General features: G+C 43.6%; 1 protein-coding gene across 1 annotated transcript in view; it reads left to right on the top strand.

The window, feature by feature from the left end:
* Window positions 1-27,243, top strand: part of FBXW8 (F-box and WD repeat domain containing 8) — a 116,376-nt gene that overhangs the window by 65,828 nt on the left and 23,305 nt on the right. Inside the window, exons 6-7 of the mRNA XM_040619883.1 lie at window positions 11,915-12,111; window positions 15,043-15,249. Of these exons, the coding sequence (XP_040475817.1) occupies window positions 11,915-12,111; window positions 15,043-15,249 (404 nt within the window). The remainder of the gene's footprint in view (window positions 1-11,914; window positions 12,112-15,042; window positions 15,250-27,243) is intronic.

Here is a 27,243-nt window from a genome sequence, read left to right as displayed (position 1 = left end):
TGTCAATATTTAGCAATATGCCAGAAATTAGTTTTTTTGGTCACTACTTAAAACTTATGATAAACAAGTTTTGTCAGTTTTATGTATAAGATGTGAAAAGGACATACGATTTCACGCATGTGGAAGTTAAGAAGCCAGAGGAGCATAAGGGAAGGGAGTGAAAAATGATGAAATCAGAAAGGGAGGCAAACCATGAAACTCTTAATCCTAGGAAACAAAGTGAGGATTGCTGGAGGGGAGGGGATAGGGTAACTGGGTGATGGACACTACAGAGGGCATGAGATGTAATGAGCACTGAGTGTTATAGAAGACTGATGAATCACTGACCTCTACCTCTGAAATTAATAGTACACTATATGTTAAATAATTGAAATAAAAAAAGTTTTTAAAAGATATGAAAGGGAGATCTGGTTTGCTAAAGTAACTTTAGGGGGTAAACAAAGTCTGAAGGCCACTAGTGTTTGTGTTTTTTTTTTTATAAGATTTTTATTTATTTATTTATTTGACAGAGATAGAGACAGCCAGCGAGAGAGGGAACACAAGCAGGGGGAGTGGGAGAGGAAGAAGCAGGCTCATAGCAGAGGAGCCTGATGTGGGGCTCGATCCCATAACGCCAGGATCACACCCTGAGCCGAAGGCAGACGCTTACCCGCTGTGCCACCCAGGCGCCCCTGAAGGCCACTAGTTTTAAAGGCAGGTGGATATGTGGGTCTAGAGTTCAAAGGAGAAACCTGTATTGGGCTGTTGTAATCCCCCACCCCAGGGAACACAGAAGGAAAAGGGAGAGCCCCAGCTTAAACATTAGGACCCTCCTGGCAGAACCCATCCACATGTGGGGAGAATTGCATTCAGATTTGACACCTAAGTGAGATGTGAGATCATCTGCTGTTCCCTCTTCTCTTTCTCATTTGGCATAACTCAAAGCTGACTGTGGTTGTGCCATGATCTAAATCTTTACGTATGTTTTTTCCTACTTTCCATTTGAGCCATTTAATACTTTTATTGAAAGGGAATTAATTGATAGTATGATTTCAGAATATTTTGAGGATTTGGAATGGGATTTCCAAAAGTTGCAAAATGTCATCGCTGGAGTTTTCATTGTAAATCTGTTGTGAGAATGCACTTAGTTTGCAGTGTAGCTACTGAAAACATTTGTGAAACACAAGTTCTGCATCTCTACTCCTGTTAGTGATGGCTTTTCAAATTATTTTTAAAAATTCTTTTATTATGGAAAATTCAAAATACACAAAATTGGAGAGAACAGTGTGATCAATCCCCATATACCCATCCTCAGCTTCAGTAGTCATCAGTATTAATTACCCATTTCTAAATATTATGTAGTTATATCACTCAACATGTAAGTGGAACTATTTTTGAAGATAGACATATTTTCCTTTTAGTAACAAATAGCATTCTTACAAAGAAGAGAAAAAGAACAAGGAAGCTAAGACTTACCAAATACCTCTCTTGGCCTAGACCCTGTGCTGGGCTCTTAGGCACCTGTCTGGACAGAGAAGTGGTGGCGATGTTATGGACTCCTTTGGAGTTTAATTCATCTTAACCCATCATTGAGTCAGCAGTAGAATTTGTATATCAGAGTTAAGTATTACAAAGTTATGTGGATTGTGATTGGAAAAAGTAAAAAAAAAAAAACCCCAAACTTGTCACTAATCATATTAATATCTATAAAGATGTATATACAAATTATAATACAATTTTTGATACAGTATTACATGTAGAAAAAATTCAAATTGTACCAAAGGATGTGTAGTAAAGAGTAAGTGTTTCTCTACCTACCACCACCTGCCCCTAAGTCCCCCAGTACCACAGTCTCTTCTCTAGGGGCATCACCTACTACCAGTGTCTGATAGACTCTTCCAAGATATAGTCTATATTATGTTTATGGTGCCCAATTCTATTGTAGGGAAAAATTGGCTGGAGTTAGTGGCTGCATGCACAGTGATGTCTCTTTCACATTCTCTGCCTTCTTGGCACTTTGCCTTGTACAAGAGCTGGTCCAGATGCTTCCCCATGAATCTGTTTTTCTTTTGAGTTTGTTAACTGTAAATTCTTCTATTTAGTCACATTGTCCTCATCTTACAGTATGTTGTTTGACTCCTTTTCAATTTACTGTCTCTTTATTTGTTATTTTTAAAACATTTTTCTTCTGCTTTGGCCTTGAGACTACTAAACACATTGAGCTTGCTTGCTTCTTGACTCAGCACTTCGGTGATCTGTCTGGTCGCTGGTTCACTTCTTCCTAACCAGTCACTTTATTGGTCCAGGAGCCCATTCGGATGCTCTTGTCAGTCTAAAGTACAGCTTCCAGAATGCTTCACATTTATTGTTTTTCTCCGTAAGCAGCAGAGTTCAGCTTTAAGGTTGTGCTCAGCTGCAGTATTGAGGATGGATATGCACGGTAGATGCTTTTCCTTTTTCAAGACCTTCTGTAATTTAGCTCCTCATGGTGACCCTTGTTTGCACTGATATTAACCGTCGCCCCCCCCCCCCCAGCTGCCTCATCTATAAAAGCAAAAGTTGTTTTGTCCTTTCAGACCTGCAGCCACCTTTACATCTCTGGCCCTGCTTTCACAGTGATGGCATATGGACTTAATGAATGAGGAAGTACACATTTAGTGAATGCAATGGGTGGATCTTAAATCTTTGTTAAAATGCTTTTTCTCTTGTTGAGGAATTTCTTTTGACTCCTGTTTATTTATAGGCAAGGGTTTTTGTGGTGGAAATTGAAGTTACCAGCTGTTTTTGTAGTTTCATTCACTGTCTGGGAATGGCAGGTAAGCGATCCTGCCTGCTTGCCTACAACAGTGCCCCCTTATCCACGATTTCACCTTGGGCAGCTTCAGTTATCCACAGTCCACAGCGGTCTGAAAGCAGGTGGTTCTCCTTCTGATGTGTCAGCAGGGCAAGAGTAGCCTAATGCTCCATCACAACACCCTAACCTCACTGCATCTCCTCACATAGGCGTGTTACCATCTCACACCATCGCAGGAAGAGGGGTGAGTTTAGTACAGGAAGATGTGTTGAGAGAGAGACCACATTCACATAACTTGTCACAGCACATTGTTACAATTGTTCTATTTTAGTATCATTGATCTCTTACTGTGCTTTTTTTTTCTTTTAAATAAATTAAACTTTATTAGAGGTATGTATGTAAAGGAAAAACATAGTACATGGTGGGTTTGGAACTATCCGTGGTCCGACATCTCCTGGGGGGTCTCGGAACGTATCCCCCACAGATAAGGGGGGACTGCTGTGGGAAGAAGCTGACCCAAGCCTCAGGTGTTTACTGTGCAAGCTCATGAGGATGGGAGCTCATGGCTAAAATAAGCTCTAATCAAGGAAGTACTAAAGACCACAAGACACTCTGGTTCAAGAGGTGACCAGTCTGTGACTTTTGAAACTGTTAACCTGTTTTAAATTTTATGGTGTGTGAAAAAGATCAAAGGGGAGGGGCAGTGCCAATTGTGTGTGGTATTTGTTTTTTTTCCCCCCAAAACCAGTTCAGCAGTTATTTACCTTTCAAGCAATTAACATAATTACCATTATGCTAAAAAGTAATTTTGGAGAGTTCTGCCCTGAGCTCTTACGACTCCACCGGGACAGTTTTAGTTGGGACTTATCTTTTTGATGGAAGCCTAATTGCAATTTTGGCTTTGTGCACACAAACAGAAGCAGCTAATTGTTTAGGCAAATAGCAGATTAATTTAAATATGCATCCCTAATAAAACAAAAATGGTATCCATTATGGTCCTTGTTCCCATGACGAGGAATATAAATATTCTGTGCAAGTACCATTAGGCAGAGGTCTTAAGGATTGTCGACATTATTTCACAGTGGTAGCACTTTCCCGATATCGAGTAATCTTTACAAAAGCTAACATAAATCAGTTTAAACTCATTTAGATCCCATTTCCACTATGTGCAGTTTCATTACCACACTCTGGCTGGCCTCCTCTGGGAAGTGGGAGGGGCATGTTGCAAACTGGCATGGGTGCCCATCCACAGCTGCTGAGCAGGCTTTATGTCTCCTCAGAAGACTGGCCATCGTTACTCATGTCATTGTTAACGACTGTTCCTAGTCTAGGGTGAACGCGGAGTTCCTTCAGCCCTGCTGCTGCTTGTCAGAGTGGAGGGTGCTGAGCCCATCGAGCAGGTGGGACTGCCAAGCCCCACTCCTGTCTCCTTGATTGGGCTGGTGGCCCTCACTCGTTGTGCTTTCCAGATTTTTTGAGAGACCCTTGTTCTTTTGTCTGCACCTTTTTCATATTTCTCATGAATGAAGCCATGTTGCTGTGAGCTCAGCACTAGATCAGAGTTAAACATCTTTTATCCAGCTATTGAGGTCTCGTCGGGGAGAAAGAAAGACACCTGCTCTCCTTTTAGTTTTCCCAGTGTGGGGGAAATGGGGTTGTAAACTCTGGCTCTTAGGGATTATGCCTCATTCAGGGAATGATAGCAACGACCTGCTTTTTAAGTCACTACTGAGGAACTACGCAGAACCTCCGTTTACGTTTGCTAAGACCTTTTGTTTTACCGTGGCCTAATTTGCAGGATAAACGTAGTCGGCACTTTTTGGGGTATCTCCTCACTCCGCTGATCCTTCTTAGCCCCTGTGGGGTGAGCATGTTCATAGTATGTGAGTCAGTTGGTTGGACGGGGGTGGGGACCGTTGTCCTGGCGGGAACTATTTCTTGGACTGGGATGAGCCATTTGGGGCTCACACTTTTCGTCTTAGTTACGTGCTTGGAATAGAAGACCCCACAGAGTGGGGAGGAGCAAAAGCCGGCTTGTGGGGAGAAAGGAAAGAATGAAACAGTTGCAGAGGGAAGTGGAGGCAAGATCTGTGGTGTACACACAAGACATACACTGCCCTGCTTCTGCATGTCTTCCTGGTCCCTGGTTCGGATTCCTTACAGTCCTCCAGCTCTCCTTCTTGCCCTTGCGTTCCATGAACTAGCCCCGTTCCTGTCCAGTTGGTTTCCCTTTGGTATTTAAGCAAGTTTCCATAGATTTCTGTTTCTTAGAACCAAATGTCCCTCATTAAAACCCAAGACAAACGTTCAGCAAACCCTTATTGACAGTCAGCCACTTTCATCAGCCACATCATCAGTGATGTTCTGAATTCACCGACACGGAATATGGGAGAAAAAGGACACAATCCTGCCACTTCAAAAGTCCACACAATATCAAGAGCCAAATCCCTATCATTGCTGTTTCTGCAATATAAAACTTGGCCTTTCAAATGAATTTATATCAGATCTTTAAAAAATTACCACCTACTTGACAAGTGAATATGTTTGGCTGTGACAGGCATCGACTACGTATTCCTTAATGTCATGTAACGTCCTGTGCACCCAGGTCAACTGGAAATGTCTGGAAAAATGAGCTGCCCCTTCCTTGGGCATATTAAAATAATGTGATGACGTGACAAAAAGTTAAGCCTATCCATTTTCCCATTGCACTTTGTCTTACCTGCTGTGTGTTTGTTTCACTCAAATGTGGGTTTTGTGAGAATAGGGGACATACCCGCTCTATTTGCCCCCAAACAAGATGCTTGGTAGATGCCGCGAGAATGTTCGCTCCATGCACTCAGTGACTTTCTTGCTTTATTTTATCTTGTTTGCTGTAGCTTCCCCGGTGCCTAGAACAGTGGCTGGCCCAAAGCAGGGGCTTAGCAAACCTCTGTTGAATGTATTGTTGCGTCAGTTCCCTTTGGCTAAATGTTGGTTAACAGGGGTGATGATCAGCTACAACATCGTAAGACAGTCTTATAATTCCAGCGTTCATTGTTCAAGTCCCTGCAGTTTTGAGGTTATACAAGTAGCTGTGATGTAACTGTCTTAACTAATAGATCATCTATAAAATCAGCTTCCACTCAAAAATTTCTCCCTATTTGCTGCTGTATCTGTTCCTGCCCACCTTGCCCATGTGTTTTTGGGTCAAGTGTCCAGCAACACAGTTGCAAAGTAAAGTTGCAAATCTTGCAAAAGCGGCACAATTTAAGTTAAAAGTGATATTGGAAGAGCACTAGAGGCGGTAATTACATGGGTAAATATACAGGGCTTTTTTTCTTACTATTTAAGTCTCTTTTAAAGATAATTGCCGCTTATGCAAAAGTTTATAAGGAACGTGGGGTTCATACCACACACAGAAATAAAAAGTATGACAAGAGTTGCACAGGGGCTTGCCGGCAGGAAGTGCACTGCGGTGAAGCTCTCATGCCTCCCGTGAAGTGGGCCAATATCACTGGGAGCTAGACCAGTAAGTTAAAGATGAATGCTGAAATCCTAAAGCGGCCACTAAAATAACACAACAGAGAGTTTTGGCTAGTGAGCCAACAAGGGAATTAAAATGGAATAAACACATACTCAGTTAATCCAAATACTCAGTCTAAAAGAAGGCAGAAAAAGAGAAAATGGGAGCAAAGAACAAGTGGGATAAATAGCAAAATGGTATGTTAAACCCATTCCTGCCCATAGCCACATTAAAGGTAAATAGTCTAAACACTCTAGTTAAAAGTAAGACCAACTATATACTGTCTGCATTTCAAATACGAAGACACATGGCAAAGAGGACAGAAAAGTATACTGTGCTAACACTAATCAGAAGAAAGCTAGAGTGCCTGTATCCATATCAGACGAAGTAGATCTCAAAGAATATAACCATGGGTAAAAAGGGACATTTCATACAACAAAAGGTTAATTCATCCAGAGGACATAACAACCTTAAATGTTTATGCATCAAAAAGTGGTCTCGGAGGACTGTGCGTTGACAAGGGAAGGACTAACAGATTTTACACCTCGTAGTTGAAGGAAGTAGAGAGAATTGACACAGGTGACGACCCCGTAGGCGTTCAGAAAAGAAGAATGTGGCCAATGAATTGAGGGAAGCCTGGAATCTGTTTTCCAGAAAGACCCTTCTTAGGATAGCTCTGTGAAACTCAACCTTGCAGCAAAGGCTATTCGTGTGTGATTCTGTTGGAATAATGATGCCAACAAAACCGAGTCGTTGATTAATAATGAAAAATATGTTTGTAGATAAACTCCATGTGTGCTTCGAGTGAGCTGTGGTTGAAGAACTTCCACATTTGGCAGAATCCCGGCAAGCCTGTGTCATTTCCTCGTGGAGCTCAAGGTTCTTTTATGCACCGTATTTGCAGCCGCACATCGTGCGCTTTCCCAGCTAAATCCCAGCCCAGCTCATCACAAACCACAAACCCAGTGGCTCTGGACCAGTTGTTTAATAACCACTCGGAGCTTCTGCTCTCTTTTGTAAAATGAGGGTAACGATGCTCCTTCCAAAATGAAAGTGAGAGGAGACAAATGAAAGTGTCCGAATACTCAAAAGCTCTATGCAAATTACAATTTTTATGTCTCATTCCNTGCTTATTGTGATGCCTCCGAACAAATGCAAACAAAGGTAATGCAGAACTATTTGGAGGAGGCACCTCTTGGAATGTGCCTATCTCCTATTTAATGGGTAGAGCCATTGGCATTTTCTGGAGCATATCTGTTTCTTCTGAGTCAGAGTGGAAAGAATTTGCCAAAATATTCACCAGGGGAATGTGTTGTGGAGCCTTTTGTGATCTGCTTATCCCCTGAGTTTATCACAATTCTTAGAAAAGAACACTGTTTTATGTCTGAAGCAACATTTAACTTGAAGAAAGCTCTGCTTTTGTTTGGAATCACCTACTTAGCCTACTGGCAGTTCAGAAGTCTTGCGAAGCAGCCCACATGTATTATTTTCTTCTGCCTGTATTTAGTGCTGGATGATGCTTTATAGTAAGATCCTAAGTTCAAAGCATACGCCATTTACAGACAAAGCACAAGGCAAGAAACAAGAAAGATGGGAAGATGGATTGCAAAGAGAAGAAAAGTGAAAAAGCTTTATCTGTTTTAGGTAATAGGAAGTTATAAGAACTAGGACTGGAATTTTTGGATGACCAACAGGAAATTTGCATTATTAATAGATTACAGTTAACAGCATGGCAGGCCCTATAGAACTCATAAAAGGTAAAACTGGTCAGCCTATCTCCAGCCTTTTGCATGGTTTTTCTCCTTTCATCTGCGCAACAGTCCTGTGCAGCAGGTAGTGTTCTCCTCAGTTTTACAGATGAGGAGACAGGCTCACAGCTTCAAGTATCTTGCCCAAGGCCTTCAGCTAGGAGCTGACAGAGCTAGATCTGAAATCAGATAAGCTCAGAACGTGTTATTTCCGTACAACTGTTTCTCAATGAATTCTGAAAAATTAGTGGGAATTAGAACAGGACATTATCCAGCATGATGCAGACAGTAATTATTTTCTTGGGTAAATCTTTGAGGGGAAAGAGGTGGGTAGGAATGATAAAAAGAAATTTTTTGGCGAGAAAAGAAGAATAAATGGCACCCCAAATACAGAAGCGTTTATAATTCTTTTTTTTTTTTTTAAGATTATTTTAGAGCATGAGCGGGAGGAGGGGAAGAGGGAGAGAGAATCTTAAGCAGACTCCCCAGTGAGCACGGAGCCCAACACCAGGCTCGATCTCGCAACCCTGACTGAGATCACAACCTGAGCTGAAATCAAGTCTGATGCTTAACTGACTGAGCCATCCAGGTGCCCCAAAAGTTTATATTTCTTTTTATTTAAAAATGTTTTATTTATTTGAGAGAGCACAAGCTAGGGGAAAGGCAGAGGGAGAAGCAAACTCCCCACCAATCCCAGGACCCCGGGATCATGACCTGAGCTGAAGGTAGACACTTAACCATCCGAGCCACCCAGGTGCCCCAGAAGTTTGTATTTCTGATAGACGAGTGTAAGTTCCTGCAGAGGACTGGTGGTCAGGCTCGAGCATATCCCTAGAGTTTCTGTTGCCCCCAAACTGCATTTCTTTTTTTTTTTTTTTTTAAGATTTTATTTATTTATTTGAAAGAGAAAGCACGAGGAGGGAGGAAGGGCAGAGGCAGAGGGAGAAGCAGACTCCCTGCCGGGCAAGGAGCCCGATGTGGGACTCGATCCCAGGACCCTGGGACCATGACCTGAGCCAAAGGCAGACGCTTAACCGACTGAGCCACCCAGGCGCCCCCAAACTGCATTTCTAACAAGCCCCCAGGTGATGCCGCAGCTACCGCTGCTGCTACTGGCCTGGGGACCACACTTGGATAACACTACTCTAGACCATTTGAGGAAAGTGGAGACGTGGCCAGTGTGTGTTAAGAGGAATTCATCTGGGTAGCAGTATTCAGGGAGCTGGAGAGAAGGGTATATAAGTGGGAAATCAAGGTTTTTAACAAGGTCAGATAGCTAAGCTCATGTTTTATAACAATGCAAAAGAGAGCGCCCCTGCTCCCTGTGGCTGGAAGAGGGTGGTGTGCGGAAGGATGAAATACAAGAACCTCGTAGAGTGTAGGTTAATGGCTGTTTTCAGATCTGGCTAGCATCTAGAGCAGTGCCCTGTCTATAACATGCGCAGTAATTGCACGATGTCTCACGCCTGTTAGAACGGCTGTCATCAAAAACATGATGACAAATGCTGGTGAGAATGTGGAGAGAAAGGATCCCTGATGCACTGCTGGTGGGAATGGAAATTGGTGCAGCCACTGTGGAAAAGAACATACAGGTTCCTCAAAAAAATATAGAACTACCAGATGAGCCAGTAATTCCACTATTCCACTTCTGGGTATTTATCCAAAGGAAATGAAATCACTATCCCAAAGAGCTATCTATACCCCCATGTTCACTGCAGAGTTATTCACGATAGCAGAGACATGGGAACAACCTAAATGTCTGTTGACAGATGGATAAAGAAAATTTGGTATTCATATACAATGGAATACTATTTGGCCATAAAAAGAAGGAAATCCTGCCATTTGCAACAATATGGGTGAACCCTGAGGACATTATCATTATGCTAAGTGAAATAAGTCAGAGGAAAAACAAATACCGTATCATCTCACTCGTGTGGAATCTAAAAAAAACAAAAACAAACCCCCCCCCCCACAAACTCAGAACAGATTTGTGATTCCTGGGGTAGAGGTAAGAAGATGGGTAAAGGTGGTCAAAAGGTATACAAACTTCCAGTTAATAAGATAAATAAGCTCTGGGGATCTAATATACAATAAGATGACTATCATTAATACTGTATGTATATTTGAAAGTTGCCGAGAGTAGATTTTAAAAGTTCTCATAAGGGAAGAGAAATTTGTTAACTATGCAAGGTAACAGATGTTAACTAAACTTTGATCATTTCACAATATATGCATATATCAAATCATTGTTGTACAACTTGAACTGATACAGTGTTATATGTTAGTTGTACCAATAAAACTGGGAAATATTTGTTGTGCGAATGGACAATTAGGAGAATGAATTTAGAGTTCCATATGATAGGGGTGCCTGTGTGGCTCAGTTGGTTAAGCATCTGCCTTTGGCTCAAGTCATGATCCCAGGCTCCTGGGATCGAGCCCCACGTTGGGCTCCCTCCTCCTCAGGGAGCCTGCTTCTGCCTCTCCCTCTGCCTGCCGCTCCCCCTGCTTGTGTTCTCTCTGTCAAATAAGTAAAAAATAAATCTTTTAAAAAAATTCAGCGATTGATATATGTCCTCCCTTTCTTTTTAAGTCTCTCATAAAAACGCTTTCTAAAAATTATATTTTTGGTAAAAATAATTTTGGGGAAAATCTTCAGAATATACAAATGATAGGGGCACCTGGGTGGCTCAGTCGTTGGGTGTCTGCCTTCGGCTCAGGGCGTGGTCCCGGAGTCCTGGGATCGAGCCCTGCTTCAGGCTCCTCCACTGGGAAGCCTGCTTCTTCCTCTCCCACTCCCCTTGCCTGTGTTCCCTCTCCCACTGGCTGTCTTTCTCTCTGTCAAATAAATAAATAAAATCTTAAAAAAAAAGAATATACAAATGATACACAGTAAAATGCCCTCCTATGCTTGTCTCTTCTTTTTTGTTTCTTTCTTTCAGGGCCAAACATTAATAAAGTTTCTTGTGTATCCTTCCATACACAAGGATAGTCTACATAAATGTGTGTGTGTGTAAATTTTGTAAAACACGAAAGTAGTAGAGCATACTATACCACTATTCTGTCCTTTTCACTTAGTAATACATTTTGTTGACCATTTCATATAGCTTATATATAAGGCAGACTCGGTCTTGTTTAACTACTCATTTTATTTAAATTCCAAACTCTGGTGGTCATCCAGATAGCTTCTAATCTTTTGGCATAATTAAAAACATTACAGTGACTGTCATATATACATTTGTAATTTGGTAAACATTATCAAATTGCCTCCAAAGTTGGGTGAATTAGTTTCCATCCCTAGCAACAATTTAAGATAGAGCCTATTTCCCCATATCCTCAACAACAAAATGTTTGATGAAATTTTCTATCTTTGTCAATTTGATTGATGAAAAGTAATCTATTATCATTTTTATTTGTATTTTTCTAATTTTGAGTGAATTTTTGCATTTTTCTTATGTTTACATATCAGTCGTATTTCTTTTTTCTATGACCAGCTTGCTTATGTCCTTTGCTCACTTCTTAATTGCTCTTTTTTCTTATTGAATCTTAGAAGCTCTTTATTAAGGAATTGGCAAACTTATCATTTACCTTTTAGTTTTCCTTATAGTACACAATTGTTTTTAAAATTGTGTGTTGTAGGGGCGCCTGGGTGGCTCAGTCATTAAGTGTCTGCCTTCGGCTCAGGGCATGATCCCAGAGTCCTGGGATCAAGCCCCACGTCGGGCTCCCTGCTCTGCTGGGAGCCTACTTCTTCCTCTCCCACTCCCCCTGCTTGTGTTCCCTCTGACTGGCTGTCTCTGTCAAATAAATAAAATCTTAAAAATAAAAATAAAATAAAATTGTGTGTTTTAAGTGAATTTACAATTGTTATCTGCGTTGTTTTTTTCTACATAGGATTTCTTAATATTTGGGATCTAAGGACTGGAAAGTATCCTGTCCACCGTTTTGAGCATGACGCAAGAATACAGGCACTAGCCCTCAGCCAGGAAGACGCAACTGTGGCCACAGCTTCTGCTTTTGATGTTGTGATGTTGCGCCCCAATGAGGAGGGGTATTGGCAAATCACTGCCGAATTTGAAGTTCAGAAACTGGTAAGCTTTTTAATCTGGTCACTGTATTCTCCATTCTTGGAATCTCCGGGTGTAATATAGATCGTAATCATATGGGCAGCTCCCATTCATTCGGGGCTTCCCGCGGGCCTTCCACTTCTAAATCTCACAGCAGCCTTGCAAAATAGGTAGTAGTCTTTTCCGCATTTACCAAAAAACCAACAGAGGCTTAGAGCAGTGGATTGACCTGCCCCAGATCTCAGCGCGAAGAAGCTACGCTTAAGACCTCAGGGCTGACTTCAAGGCAAGGGTTTCTTGTCACTGGGGTCCTCAGCTTCCTTCATGTTAATAGGACATTCACCCCTGGAAATCTGAGCTCAGTTTCTGGCCTATCATATAAGTGAAAATGAATTCAGTGGTACTGTCTTAGTCCATATGGGAAGGAAGATTTCCATCCTGCACTTTCTTCCACCTAAGATTTTCTCACCTGGAATTAAGAGTAACTCCTGAGTGAAAATAAATTTAAGTCAGTGTTAATTGGGTAGCGGTGTTCCAGGATGTCATGCGTGCAGCTCAGCCAACCTTAAGAGCTCTTCACGTAGAGCCGATCTCCAAGTCCAGTTGCACGTGAGCCTCCATGTTTATATGGCGGGAGAGGATTTTGTGGTAAGAGCTCAAATCTGTGCTAAAGTTGGATTTAATTTAAACAAACCTGATTTTGGCACTAGTGGGAGAGCAAAGAGAAAAGCCAATATTGAATAATGAATTGGTGGTCTGACCTGGAACAGATCCTGTTCTTCCCCCTTTTTCCCCCTGGTGGAAATCTTGTTAGGCTTGAGTAACTAAAAAGCCATGGCGTCACCACTTCATAAGCTTCTTGTTTCTTTAGTGAGCAATTTCTGCAGTGTGGGTGGTGGTTCCCCCAAACTGCCTGACGCTCCTCTTGGAGTTTTATTAGAAAAATGTGGAAGTACCAACTTTCTGTTTGTTCTCAAAACTACCATAGTGCTTATTATTTGGTCTCTGCCTAAAAAACATTCTAGACAAGCAATAATTCTATGAATTCAGACAACTACTTGAGATGTGAGTTCCTCTGTAAAGTGTAAATCCTGCCTTGGCAATAAGGTGGCATGCTGGCACAGACTGGACGCTTTTTGAAGTAGTTTACAGCTCCTGGCAAATGGCACAGCCACAGTCAATCTGAGCCTCTTGGTCTGTCAAAAATCCAACAGTAAAGTGAAATTAAATGGCCAGACTGAGGATGTTGGTTATAGAAAAAAAGAAATGAATTTTAGGATAGGGGAGAGAGGAAGCAGGCAACCAGTGCTGGAGACATGTGTTACTATGCTTTTTATGTGTTATTTCTCATCCTGGATGAGGGGTTGCCGCAGAATGTGCTGTCACTGAAAAAGGCACCTCCTGGCCCGTGAGAGCCAGGCCGTTTTTGTCTTCCCCAGGTAGGCTCCCTGAATCACAATGGCAGTGTTCCCCGGTTGGTACAACTGGCCTAGAACGTCTGTCCTTTGTGATGAGTTCTTGGCTGGGGATGTGGGGCCACCACTCACACTCTTGGGCCGGAGGATTAGCAGAGTCACCCGGATGTTTACTCTCTCTCAAGCTCTTCTGGACAGTCCTCGGGATGCAGGCTTATGAACTCATCTGGCTTATTGTCGGGGCAGTGCTGTCCTTTTACACAGTGGTTTTCATAATTGCACAGCGTGGCACACCTTCTGCTTTTGTACTCTGAGTTTACTCGAGGTGAAAACCTGGTGTAAACTGTGCTTGAGAGACATGTGCCACTTAGGGACATAGAAAAGCAAATTATTCCTGAAGGGAGCTCCTCATTCCTGTGCAGATTAGAGAAAGTGGTTGCAGTAATGCAGTCGAGTACCGTGGGAGCCTTTCTCCCCTCGACGACATCAGAGCCAGCAGACGACAGACACCTCAGGTACTTTTAGCCTTTTAGCAACACATTTTTGGTATTCGCACAAATGTTAAAATGTGAATGGTGCTAATTTGGAATTGAGTGGATTTTGTTCAGTTTCTTGCAAAAAAAAAAAACTTCATTTTCTGAAGAGTTATTATACCCTCATGGTTCAGAATTTAAAAGATACAGTAAGGTTTACAGGGAGAAATCTCTCTTCCACCCCATCAAAGAACTCTGTTCCCTTTTTGAAGGCAGCCACCGTTAGCAGATTTATACTTGCATAAGCCACATACGTCCCGTGGTCCCTCTGGCCCCCCTTCACACACAGTAGTACACTGTGAATCCTGTTACCTTGCCTCCTTGCTTTTTTCCCCCCAGATGTATCTTGGAGATGATTCCATCTGTATCAGTTTATAAAGAATGCTTCATGCTTTTTTCTGTGGCTACATAGTATTCCAATGCCTAGATGTACTGTTAACTAGTCCCTTGGTAAGCCGTGTTTAGGTGTTTCTAGTTTTTAGCTAAGACGGCATAGTGCTACAGTAGATAACCTTGTACACAGTTGTTTTGCATGTGTGTGAGTTTACTTGTAAGTAAATTCCTAGGGCCGACTTGCTGGTTCAGAGCATATGTGCATTTGACTTTGTGATTGTATTGCCAGATGTCCCTCTAGAGAGGTTGGACCAGATTACATCCCACCAACCATAAGTGGGATCTGCAAATATGGGTGTCCCCCCTCCACTTCCAGACCAGTGTCCTATCAGGCTAATTGATCTTTGCAGACATGACTGGTGAAAATGGTATCTCAGTAAATTTTTAGTTCATATTTCTCCTATCAGGAATATATCATGTTTCTTTTACAAAGAGCAACTTTTTATTAGTATAAGAACTATGTTCTCATTTCCCGTGAACTGTGACCTTTGCCCATCTTTTTCTGTTAGGTTGCTGGTCTTAGTGACGTTTAGGAGGAATTGTGTATTTTTGGCCAAGTCAGGATGAACTGTAGGTGAGACCTGATGGACTACATAACTCTTATCCTTTCGCAGGTGGACTACCTTGAAATAGTTCCGGATACTGGAAGGTACCCTGTGGCAGTGGCCACGGCTGGAGATCTGGTATACCTGCTAAAAGCTGAAGACTCTGCCAGAACCCTCCATTATGTCTACGGCCAGCCGGTCACGTGTCTGGATGTCTCAGCCAGCCAGGCTGCTTTCGGTGTGAAGAGCCTAGGATGGGTATACGAAGGAAACAAGGTACAAAAATAGTAAGATGTATAAGGAACAAAAAGGAATATCGATTTTTATTTTTTAGAAGGCAATTAAAACATTAAAGCTCTCTGATATATTTTTAAGGTGTATTCAGAATGGTAAAAAAAAAAAAAGAAACCTCAAACACTTCCAAAGGATATAAAATGAAACGTAATTGTTTCCTTTCTCCTCCCTTCCCCCAGCCCTACTCTGCAGAAGAAACTATTAAACGTTTTTTAGGTACCCATCTAGAAAAATTTAATGTAGTTATAGTTAACATTTATACACTAAAAACCCTATCTTTGTAGAAATGAGATCATAGTATACATACTATTCTGTACTCAACATTTTTATTCAGTAATATACCTTGGAGAGCACTCCCTGTCAGCATGTACCGTGCTTCTTCTCACTAGGATTCCCCTATATGCTTACGACCTATAGTCTGTTTATCCAGGCCCCTCACTGGTGGGCAGTTAGGTCACTTTCACTGTTTGGGCTCTTACAGACCATGCTGCAGTGTGCATTGCAACTTCTGAAAGTCCTTGTGTAGTAGATCTCTAGGATAAATTCCTAGCAGTTATGTTGCTTGGTCAGAGGGTATGTGCACTTAAGATGGTGATGGACATTGCCAAATGGCCCTCTTAAAGGGTTGCAGCAAAATTTATTTTCTCACCAATAGTGCATAAAAGTGCCTTCTGATAATCTTTGAGTCAGAATTAAGGAGACATGTTTTTAATTGAAATTCCACGATGACAACATTTTATCACTACCTCGCATTGTACTATCGTGACTATAGGCCAAGTACTTAGTCTTAAAGCTGATTTATCTCTTTCTTTTCCACTGGAATCAGTGGAGAAAGGGATCAAGTTTTGTTTCGTTTTTCTCCAATTTGCCTGCTTTTGACCCTGCTGGCAGTGGGTGCAGTCCTTGGAAAGGAACTTCCTGAGCCAGTGGCTCCTCTGACAACACGCTTCTCCTTCAGGAAGGAGGCCCTCTTCCACAGAGCAGCATTGTAACCTGGAGAAGAGCCAGGCTCTGAATGCACACAGCCCGAATTTCACTCCCAACTCAGTAGTAACCTACGGCCCTGTGTGACCTTAAGCAGGTTGCTCAACCCTTTCATGCCTCAGTTTCCTCACTGGTAAAAGGGAGTTGCAAATAATACCTACTTCATAAAATTGTAGGGTTCGATGAAAATCTGTCTGTAAAGCTTAAAGCATAGTGCCTGGCCTGGGAGCGTTACCATGATTGCGCTTCCTGTTTATTTCTTCCACTCACAGTTTAAGTCTGGCTTCTGGTTGTGATTTTTACATTGGTTTCCCCTACGTATAGTGCTCTCTAAGATCAAATCTCATTCCTGATGGTGTTCACTGGTTTTGCGACTTAGTAAGTGAGCAAAGAATTGAAGCATTGTGGATTGCAGTGACCTGTTCTTCGTTCAGGAAGATGCATAAAGCAGTCAAAAATACATGAGGCTTTTTGCATCCTCGCTGTGACAATGGACCCCCTTTGTGCTCTAGTTGACCTGTTTTGTGGGAGCGCATTCAGCACAGCTTAACTGGAAAGATAGATTTAGGATGATTTAAGTCCTGTGTTGTGCCTTCCTGGAAGGTGGGGGAGGGGAGAGCAGTTGGTTTCCTAAGGCGGTTTCCTTTCTTGGGCTTTGAGAAAACCTTTTCTGGTCCCCAGTGAGCTCATTTGTTGAGAGAAGAGAAACTGTTTGCTTTCTAAGTTTTCATCCATCATACTTTCAAGTTTTGGTTATCTCCTTTATGTCTCAAGTTCTCAGTGTAGTGAGGTGATAGTTGTACTTAACGCTAGCCTGACTTATATTTGTCCTATTTTAATAAATTTTTCATAGGCTGGTCTTCTTTCTCTTTGACTTACCTGAGTGGATGTATTTGAGAAACCAGTAAAGGGATAGGTCAGCACAAAATTAGGCTGGGTGCATCCTTTAGATATTGACGCAGAGAAGTGCTGTTTTGGATGTCTCTTGGGTTTCAACCCAATTAAAAGCATTAATTATTAGAATCAGGTGATTAATCCACTGATTTTATGAAAATTCACTTTTAAAAGTTTATACTCCCTCAAGTAAGTCGTTCCCTGGTATTTTTCATTGGTGTTTTAAAAGGAGGAGTGGAAGTTAATTTGCTACAAGAATGTGTTTCACGATCTCTTTGAATCTGACAGTACCATTAGTCATCCAGATATTTTGTGAGTGCAGCTCCAAACCCTCCCACACTTTCGTGGGTGGATGTCTGGTTGTTATTAGTAGTGCAGTGATAACTTTGCATTGAGATGTTTCTCCAACATGAATGCCACCCACTGGAACGTGAGGGAGGCCAAGCTCTATCTATGAAACTTTCCTCGGTTTTGAGGAGGCACCACTTTCCATCTGATCGTGTTCAGTGGATTCTGTGCTTGTTTGAGGAAAAACCTGCATTTTAAGGAAATGTAATTGTCCTGTAACGTTTCTGGGCGAATTAAGCCATGTCGTGGGTGGCTCTATAAGATTTTAGTATCATCCTGCTATCCTATAATGTAATATCATAATTCCCAAACAGTCTCATGTGCGGTGCTCAGTGTCACTGTGCTTGTGAATACCATGTTTTGGCCATATCCGCTTTGGCCCGGCAGCATGTGGCCCAGCGCGTTTTATTAGGTTGGTGTGAGACTATTAGCAGGAGAGTTTGCCTGCAGCTATGTACACGTGGGGGTTTGTGTCTGTGCCTCTGGCCTGTGTATTTAGGATTCAGATGAAGGCTTTATGAGAACAGAGAGTTTGGTTTATCTTCGTTTGTACTGATACAGAACTGGGGTTTAGTTATAATCCGTTATTGATGAACTGTGATCAAAGCAGACAGTAAAGTCCAAACGTTGATACAGAATTTGAGTCAGCAACCAAAATTTCCCTAACCTGTAGAAGTGGTCCAGAGGTGTTCTGTGTGTTTAGTTGGAGAATATCCTTGCATCATATGATGATCACGTTAGCATTTTATAGGCACCACAGCTATCTGAGCATTGAGTAATAACGGTTTCGAATCCATCCGTTCATACTTCTAGCCAGCCAGCCGGACATGTGTTCGGTGCAGAGTTACAAGACACCAGTTGTGTTCCTGGCACTGGAGCATTACAACGCCATTCCACACAGACTTCAGCAAACCAGCACTTGTCAGAACCTAGCCCTTTTAATACACATAGTCTCCTAAGGAAATGAAACCAAGGATATAGCACAAATGTATTTAATCTCGGGGCACCTGGGTGGCTCAGACGGTTAAGCGTCCGACTCTTGATTTCTGCTCAGGTCATGAATCAGGGTCGTGAGATCAAGCCCCGTGTCAGTCTCCGTGCTGGGCATAGAGCCTACTTATGATTCTCTCTCTCCCTCCCCCACCTCATGTGTGGACGCATGTTTTCTCTCTCCCTCTCTCTCTCAAAAAAGAAAAGAAATGTATTTAGTCTTAAGAAAAGGCTTGCAGGGGTGCCTGGGTGGCACAGCGGTTAAGCGTCTGCCTTCGGCTCAGGGCGTGATCCCGGCGTTCCGGGATCGAGCCCCACATCGGGCTCCTCCGCTATGAGCCTGCTTCTTCCTCTCCCACTCCCCCTGCTTGTGTTCCCTCTCTCGCTGGCTGTCTCTATCTCTGTCAAATAAATAAATAAAATCTTAAAAAAAAAAAAAAAGAAAGAAAGAAAAGGCTTGCAAATACAGCAGGTGGTTCAGCTGTTTCCAGCTCAGGTAGGAAGGATCAGAGAGAGAGAGCTCTGGTGCCCCTTGGTTTGCCTGTGTTCAGGGATCCCCAGGCTTACAGGTTCCAGAGTTTTGATATTGCCTTCTTGGGCTCTGGACTTCAGTGGCATAAATGACCTGAGTAGTGGCCGCTGTTGAGTGGCATGTGCTGGTGAGGGAAAGCAAATGTAATTGCAGTTACTCCCACCTGCACTGTGCCGCAGTGCGGAGATCAGTGTCAGCTCTGTGACCAACCCTCTAAAATGTGTTTTTATGTCTCACATTTCCTGAATCTGTCAAAAACACTTCATCCATGAAAATGGTATTTATGATACCGTATTATCTTTATTAATTCTTTTGCTGCTTGAATTAAATTTTGCTCTCAGAGGTAGAGGGTTAGAAGATAGAATTGCCTCATTTAAGAGCATTATGTTGACGATAAGTCTCATGCCTCATAAAGGAAAGAGGAGAGACCCACTTAGGGCTCTCAGCATCATTCTATGTATTTGGACATATTTCCTAATTTAGTTCTGAAGTACTTGGCATTCGATGGCAGATTGTATTAAGCAGCACGCGGCATGCATCCTAATCAGGGAGATGTGAGTGAAGTAATCCAGAAGGCTGGAATGTGTTTGACAAGGACGCTTGCTTGGCGCTGCTGCCTCAGCTTACATCACGCTGGAAAATAATTGCTAACGTCTCCTATGATAATCACTCCCTATACATGAACGTGAAAGGACTCTGGATTGGTGGCTTGCGCTCGTCACGAGTTGAAATATCAGTCAGAGAGAGCCTTTGGAATCAGAAACGCAGCACCTGTGAGTTTGCCGCCTCCCCCATACCTACACCAGAATATGAACTCCATCTTTTGCTCAAGGTTCTATTCCAGAACACACAAACTTGGATTTTACAAGCAGGATGACTAATTTAAAATTGAAAGTTCACAAAGTAAACGGCTAATTTCCTTTTTACTCTCCCCGTAAACCTTTAAAATTTTATATATTCTTTGTTCTTGGAGAAATTTAGGAAAATAGCTCTTAGAGACCAGTTTTCTTGGGTTACTGAGTGATGTGGACTATGAAAAAGATCCGTTTTTGCTGCTGAGGTTGCTGCCATTGTTAGTGACTCCTTATTGAACACATGCTATATACTTTTTTTTTTTTTTAAGATTTATTTATTGGAGCACCCAGGTGGCTTAGTGGTTAATCATCTGCCTTCGGCTCGGGTCGTGATCCCAGAGTCTTGGGATTGAGCCCCATGTTGGGCTCCCTGCTCAGTGAGGAGTCTGCTTCTCCCTCTGCCTGCTGATCCCCTTGCTTATACTCTCTCTCTCTCTCTGTCTCTCTGTCAAATAAATAAATAAAATCTTTAAAAAAAGAATATTTGAGAGAGCACACAAGTGGGGGGGCAGAAGGAGTGGGAGAGAGATTCTTAAGCAGACTCCCTGCTGAGCACGGAACCGATGCAGGGCTCACTTTCACAACCCTGAGATCATGACCTGGGCCGAAACCAAGAGTTGGACACTTAACTGACAGAGCCCCCCAGACATCCCCGTGTGCCAAATTTCTGATCAGAATTGGAAATGGAGATAAACGCAACCCCTGTGTGGGGCTTACTACCTTATGGGCCTTACCAGCAACTTAGCAACACCAAAGTGGTTTTCTCCCCATCAAGATGGACCTGAGGCCATGTGGAGGCCTTCTTACTGAAGGTGCTGAACTTCAGAGCAATGAAAAGTTATACAGGTAAATAAGTGATGATGGAACATTCAAATGCATTTTGTACGCCTTTTAGCACTAAAATGGTATCAGGAGGCGAGATAATCGTTCTGTATTGTTCATGAATAATAATAAATTCTCACATGCTGTGGAAACCCTGAAGCACCTCCATGACTCTAGGGTTTCTCAGGGCAGTGCATGGAAACTCTGACTTTAGGGACCTTTCAGGACCCCACCATCTCTGATATGCCGGTGGTCACAGTGGGTGACTCTGCAAAAAGCATTTCTTGGAATACCGCTGCTGCTTATGGAAGCTGAGAGGGCCGTAGGGCCTCTGGCGGTCCTGAACCACTCCTGAGAGGGAGTGACAAAGTCAGAGGAAGGAGATATAGGAGAAAGTATTTTCAGCTCCAGTCAAGTAGGTTCTGGAGTCAGATAAACCTTAGGTGGGTTACTTGCGTGCCTCAGGCTCCCCATTTGGAAAGGGAGAGGACCTGGGAAAGGCCGGTCATGTGCTTTGCACAAGGCTGGTGCTCAGCACTTGTAAGGTTCCTCCTTCACCTCCCCGCCCCCTAGCTTTAGGTCAAGTTGGAGTTCATCAGGAAAGCCTGGGCAGGGGGCAAGCCCAGGCAGAGGCAGCAGTCCTGGAGGGGAGGAAGTTGGGGGTGGGGGTGGGGAGAAGCAGCACTGGTGTGATGCAGGCCGGCTGGAACACAGGGACTAGTGTGGGGCAGGGCTAAAGCCATGCTTGTAGGGATAGCAGTCTGTGGTGCTTCACAAGATTCATTTTCCCGAGAATTGTTTTGGAAGAATACATTTAGAATAGGGAAGGGATGGGTCAATTTAGCTTCTTGCACAACTAATGGTGTAAGTTAATGTGAATGCTGAGTCACTTTGTGTCAAAGTCTCTGACATGAGAAGCCTTACTGGAGAGGGCTGGCACTGTGTCTTAAACATCTTTTGTCTTCACTCACATTTCCATGATTTTTGTATACCAATGACATTTGTGTCATTTTCTAATTTTTTAAAAACATGGACCCGTATTCTTGAAGCTCTGAGCAAGATTACAAGACGATTACACTGAAGTATATGATGATCATTGCTTTTCTTCTCTTTTGCCTCTTAAATTAGCTTAGGATTTTATTTAGAGCCTATTTTTCCCTCTCTTTTTTAATCAAAGTATTGCTGACATACAATGTTGTATTAGTTTCAGACGTCTAACATAGTGATTTGACTGTCCTATACGTTGTGCTACGCTCACCATGGTAAGTGTAGTCACCATCTGTCACCATACAGTGTTATTACAGTGTGACTGACTATATTCCCTGTGCTGTACTTTTCATTCCCATCACTTATTTATAACTGGAAGTTTGTATCTCTTAATCCCCTTCACCTATCCAAAGAAGATCTACAGATGGCCTGTTAATAGGGACTAATTTTTCTAATGGCTTTTTTGATTATTTATGTGGAATTTCCATCCTGGTTTACCATTCCATACCCATGGAAGAGTGTGAACTCAGAGTTGACCTTTCTGTTTGTGTCACCTCACAAATAGTTATGGCTTTGGTTTCTTTGTGACAGATGAGTCTTGGAACCAATATGGCCCAAGCAGCAAGTAGGTTTTGTTAGGGTTAAAAATTAGCTTGTTTTTCAGTTGATAAAAATCAAGGGGGGGGGGGGGCTATGGGAAATGTTTGTCTTTGCTCTAGAAGTAAAAAGAGTAACACTATAGAATCGGCTGCATGCTCCGGTATATAGACGTCCAGACAGTTGAAACACATGGGTAATTTGGCAGAGAGCAGGAGGAAGAAAGCACACCGAAAATGACCTGTGTGAATGGAATTTCAGGGTATTTGAGACATTTTATTGTTTTCAAATACACGTAGCAGCTTAGACAAAATATTATGTTAGAGAACTTTGCTTTTTATTCAATACATAGATGGAATATAATTCATTTACTCAGCACTCCAGTTTTGATGAGGCATCACGTTCGAGTGGGTTAATAATTATAAATTATTGAGTTGCAGATGAGTCCTAATGGACACAAAGTTACTCTTTTAAGCATCCTCTCCGTGTGTTATTAATTTGTAGGGTAAAGGAAAACTCCAGCTCAGTCCAAGTTTGAGCGATCATATTCCAGATTAAGGAATTTGAGATGAGTAATGAGGTTTACAGTGTGTCACAGTGAGGCCAGGAATCCAACAGAGTGCCCCTCACCAAATGTCCACAGTCACTGGAACCGGTGAATAGGTTAGGTTACGTGACCAAGGGGAATGAAGGGTGTAGAAGGAAGTAAAGTTGCCAATCCCCTGACCTTAAAATAGGGAGATTGTCCTGGATTATCTGGGTGAGCCCCATGTGATCGCAAGGGTCCTTCAAAGTAGAAGAGGGAGGCGGGAGAGGAGGCCAGGGTGGTGCCATGTGAGAAACTCCTGATGCCCTGTCGACGGCTTGGAGACGGAGGGAAGGGATCTAAGAGCCAGGGAATGTGGGCAGCTTCCAGAAGCTGGACAAGGCAAGGAAACGGATTCTTCCCTAGTCTTCAGCAGGGAGCATAGCTGACACCTGGGTGTTAGCCAGTGAGGTCCAGAGTAAGTTTCCAATCTACAGGATTGTAAGATGATAATGGTTTGTTTCAAAACAAAAAAACAAAAACAAAAAAGAGGCCGGCAATCTGAACTGTGGGGCATGCAGAAAGAGGGTCTTCTGGGACCTGGGCCCCAGCCCTTGCTCACCTCTCCTGCTCCAGATACAGGACCGACTGACTGGACCTGGACCAAATTCAATACCCAGATCCTTTGGATCTTTCTAGGTTAGGACCTCTGGTTCAGGCTCCATCTACTCCCCTGGGCGGCCACATTGCAGTGTTACCCTGGGGTGTGAACTCTTGTTTTATGTTCACAAAAATGACATGAAAATAATTGTTCCCCAGCCCCCCCCCCCACTGGTCCCTGCTCTTGCCCCACCTCTGCACTCTTATGCCACCTGTCAGCATACCTCCTCATGGTCCCGTCTGGCTTTACCAGAGCAGTGGCTCCATGCTGAGGACTGTGGGCAAGGCCCTGGTGCCGGCCTTCAGCCTGGCTCTTGAGACCTGTGGCAGTCAAATTCCTGTTCTCCATCCCACAACTCCAGAATGAGTCCCTTCCTCCAGCCAGGCTGACTCAGTCCACAATATGACATGTCTATTACTAACTAGTGGAAACATTCCCTCTTTCCCTCCTGTCTCTCCATGTCCTTTCAGGAAAGGTCTGTCCAGGGTCCCGCTTACCAGAAGGAGCCTACTGACTCGCTGGCTCTCAGTGAATACCCTTCTTCTCTGACTTGTGTGGTACACGGTCTAAACCTCACCTTTTGGTACTGTTACTGCCCAGGACTCTTCCTAACCAGATTAGCATTAACTGGGAGGCAGGAAGTGAGCATTTATAGCTGAGCAATACTTCTGTCATGGTGGAGACTCATTTTTGGCTTGGGAGGCAGTATTGGTATAGTGAGGGTTCTCCAATGCCAAGGGACATAGAAAAATGTGGATCTCTGGACCCTAGCCCCAAGGTTTCTGAGTCAGGGGGTCTGGGGTGGGCCTGAGAATCTGCATATCTGGCAGGTGCTGTGATGCTCCTCGTCCTGGGGCCACACTCTGCGCACCGTGGGGTAGAGGTTTAAAGAGCATGGGCTTGGAGGCCAGCCACCCAGGTTTGAATCCTGGTTGCAAAACCTCATCACTGTGTCAGTGCTGCTTCGGCCTCTCCACACCTCCCGTTTCCTCATGTGCACAGTGAGTAGATTCATGTGCCCCCCACCATATGGGATTGTGGGGAGCAGGTGAGAGACTGCATCATGGTAGTCTTTTGCACCTAAGAAAACACTATAAACATCAGCCATTATTAAGAACCATTTTCTTGGAAACCAGAAAGGCATTGTGATATGGTGGCAGACACTGACATAGGGATGGGACTGGCTGGGCTCTGCCTGCTGTGTCCTTGGCGACTCTTGTCACCTATGTAATTGGGGCAAGCTATTACACCTCTGCTTCTTCGTGCATAAAATGTAGGCAGTAGTACTTGTCTTCCACTTGGTATGAGAATCACATGGAATATTCTGAAAGGACTTATGTGAAGGAATATCAGGATTATTAAGAGCTACTATTTGTAGTGTTCTTTCTGTAAAAGCATGTCTGAGTTCATGTATATGTGTGTGTGGGTACAGTCGTGAACCACAGCTGCAGGGTGGACCATCTGCCCGACACCAAAGGCCCTGACTATTCAGTGCATTTGTTCGCTCTCCCCTGTCAGCTCTTCTGTGTGTCCGTGGTCTGATTTTAGCCGTACTCTGTCCTCTTCTAAGCCTTTGTCCGGTCTAACCTGGGGCCAAGCTCAAAGTCACCAGCCTTGTCAAATGGGAGCCAAGAGCCCAGCCAGCGTGACAGCCTGCGCGTCAGGTCCGGTGTTAAGTCTGCAGGCTTGCAGACACCGTCACATAGTCTGCAGCCTCCGTTTGCCTCCCTGTATGAAAGCAATGGATGAACTTTCTCGTGGCAGCAGTGAGCAGTTACCTGTGGTTACTGTTGGTGAAGCACTTTGAGACCCGCTGTGCTCTTTGTTACCATGAGGCATGTTGGGAGCCTACCAGGGGGATGGGAGGATTTTCAGCTTTCGGTGCTGCGTTTGCATAATAAGTATAATCTCTTCGTTGGGCTGAGCGCTCTGATGAGGAACACTTCCTCTTGGTTTTAGGTACCCCTTCACGGGTTCTTTGTGGTCACACCTCTGTTCCTTATTCTAGCCCGAGGACAGAGATGGTCTAGAGAGAGCCCTGCAGCAAAGCAGAGAGCCCTATTCGCCTCGCTCCACAGAGCAGACCTGCCGGCCTTTATTATTTCCAGCATCTCTGGATGTAGGGTTGAGAGAGCGGGAGAGGAATTGGGATTACGTCTGCCTGCATTTTCACCCGAGCGTGCTCTTGCTGTCTGGGTTCTTTTCAGGTTTAGGTCACAATAGGTGTTGGTTTGGCCTCGCTCTGGTCCTTTGTAGACATCTGCCCACACCACAAAGCCCCCACGTTTGGCACGGACCGCGGTGATTGGCAGCGCCTTCCCAGGCAGAGTCCAGTCCTGGAACAGCGGGGGTTGCAGGTGCGTTGGCACGTGCTGGTGGGGAGCGCACACGGGCCTTGCCTACCCAGCGCCTGGCGACACTCAGCAACACCGTCCCATCCCTGAAATATCTTGGCCTTGTGGGCTTGTCACTCCAATTAAAACTTAAACATGAAAGCAGCCCAGGCTGCTGCTCCCTTTGTGCTGCATTTGAGTGTGGCCTGTGCCAGCAGCATGTCATGGAGACTGTGGCGGGGGTGCCACACTTCAGGGATCTGCGCTCGTGTCGGGGCTCTGTTTCTTCAAGCCTTGCGTCTTGCTGGTCGCTGCCGCTAAGTGCACCTGGGAGGCAAGTTTCTGTTTGCCAACAGAAAGTCACCTTTGGGATGGTGGGGAGAGCCATTGCGCACACGTTCACCGACACGCCGTGTTACCAAGCCTCCTGCTCGGACTTCTCTCTGGCAAGGACTTACAAAATAGTCTCTCTGGCTGATTGTCAAAAATTACATCATATCGGAGTAAACTGCTTTTAAATCAGACATCCATTATTCATGTATATTAACTGCTTTTTTATTTTTTTATTGGCTGTTTTGTGTATGATTTACTCTTTTCTCACTAGGTTCCCCCTCCCTCCCCAATTGTCTGTCTTTCTCATCGTTTTTTTAAATCTTAGCTCATCTGTGAATTTATAGAGGCTGTTCACTTAGCTTTGTATGTGAGCATGAATATGCAGACCCTGCATTTTTTTGTAGGGAAATTTTTAACCACATTTTTGCGGGTCATATTTATGTTGGGTCAGAAGAGCAGCTTGGGTCGTTCATATGAGTAAATTCTACCCCAAAGAAGGAGAAGCCTTTTTCTTTTGTATCTTTTTTTTTTTTAATGGGCATTACTAGTCTTGCACTTCAAGATCTGTACAGAATGAAACTGTACCTCCCACTTCTGAAACAGATAAATACGGTGCCATGAGTGCAAAAGCAAATTGACTTAATGTGTTCATCTGTATGCGTGGAGCAGATCTCTACTGTAGGCCGGTGTGCCGTTGGCCTGTGATCGATAGATACAGGCAGAGATGTGTAGCACTTACTCATTCTTTCATCAGATACGTACTGAGTCCCTCCTATGTGCCAAACACGGCACAGGTCTGCAGGAAATATCTGTCCACTGCAGACCGTACTGCTGGAGGGTCCCCTGGGCTGCTGGCATCTTTGTGGTCGTGGTGCATTGCCCTGTTTGGAATAAGGACTGGACTCGGTCTGTTCTACCTACGTAACCCCAAATCGGCATTGTTGTTGTAGATAGTCAGTATTTGCGTACTTTTAAGCACATTTACCTGAATCTTGGCTCACTGTTCCTTCCAGCATCTCAGGCCTTTTTTCTGGAATGATTTTCCATCTTCCAAGAGTATATTCTTTAGAAGTTCCTTTAGTGAGGGTCTCTCAGGCACAGGAGTTCTCTGTGTT

The sequence above is a fragment of the Ursus maritimus genome, unplaced genomic scaffold, assembly GCF_017311325.1.
Source record: "Ursus maritimus isolate PB19 unplaced genomic scaffold, ASM1731132v1 scaffold_33, whole genome shotgun sequence".
NCBI classification, from domain to species: domain Eukaryota; kingdom Metazoa; phylum Chordata; class Mammalia; order Carnivora; family Ursidae; genus Ursus; species Ursus maritimus.
This window is presented reverse-complemented; position numbering and strand designations above follow the sequence as displayed.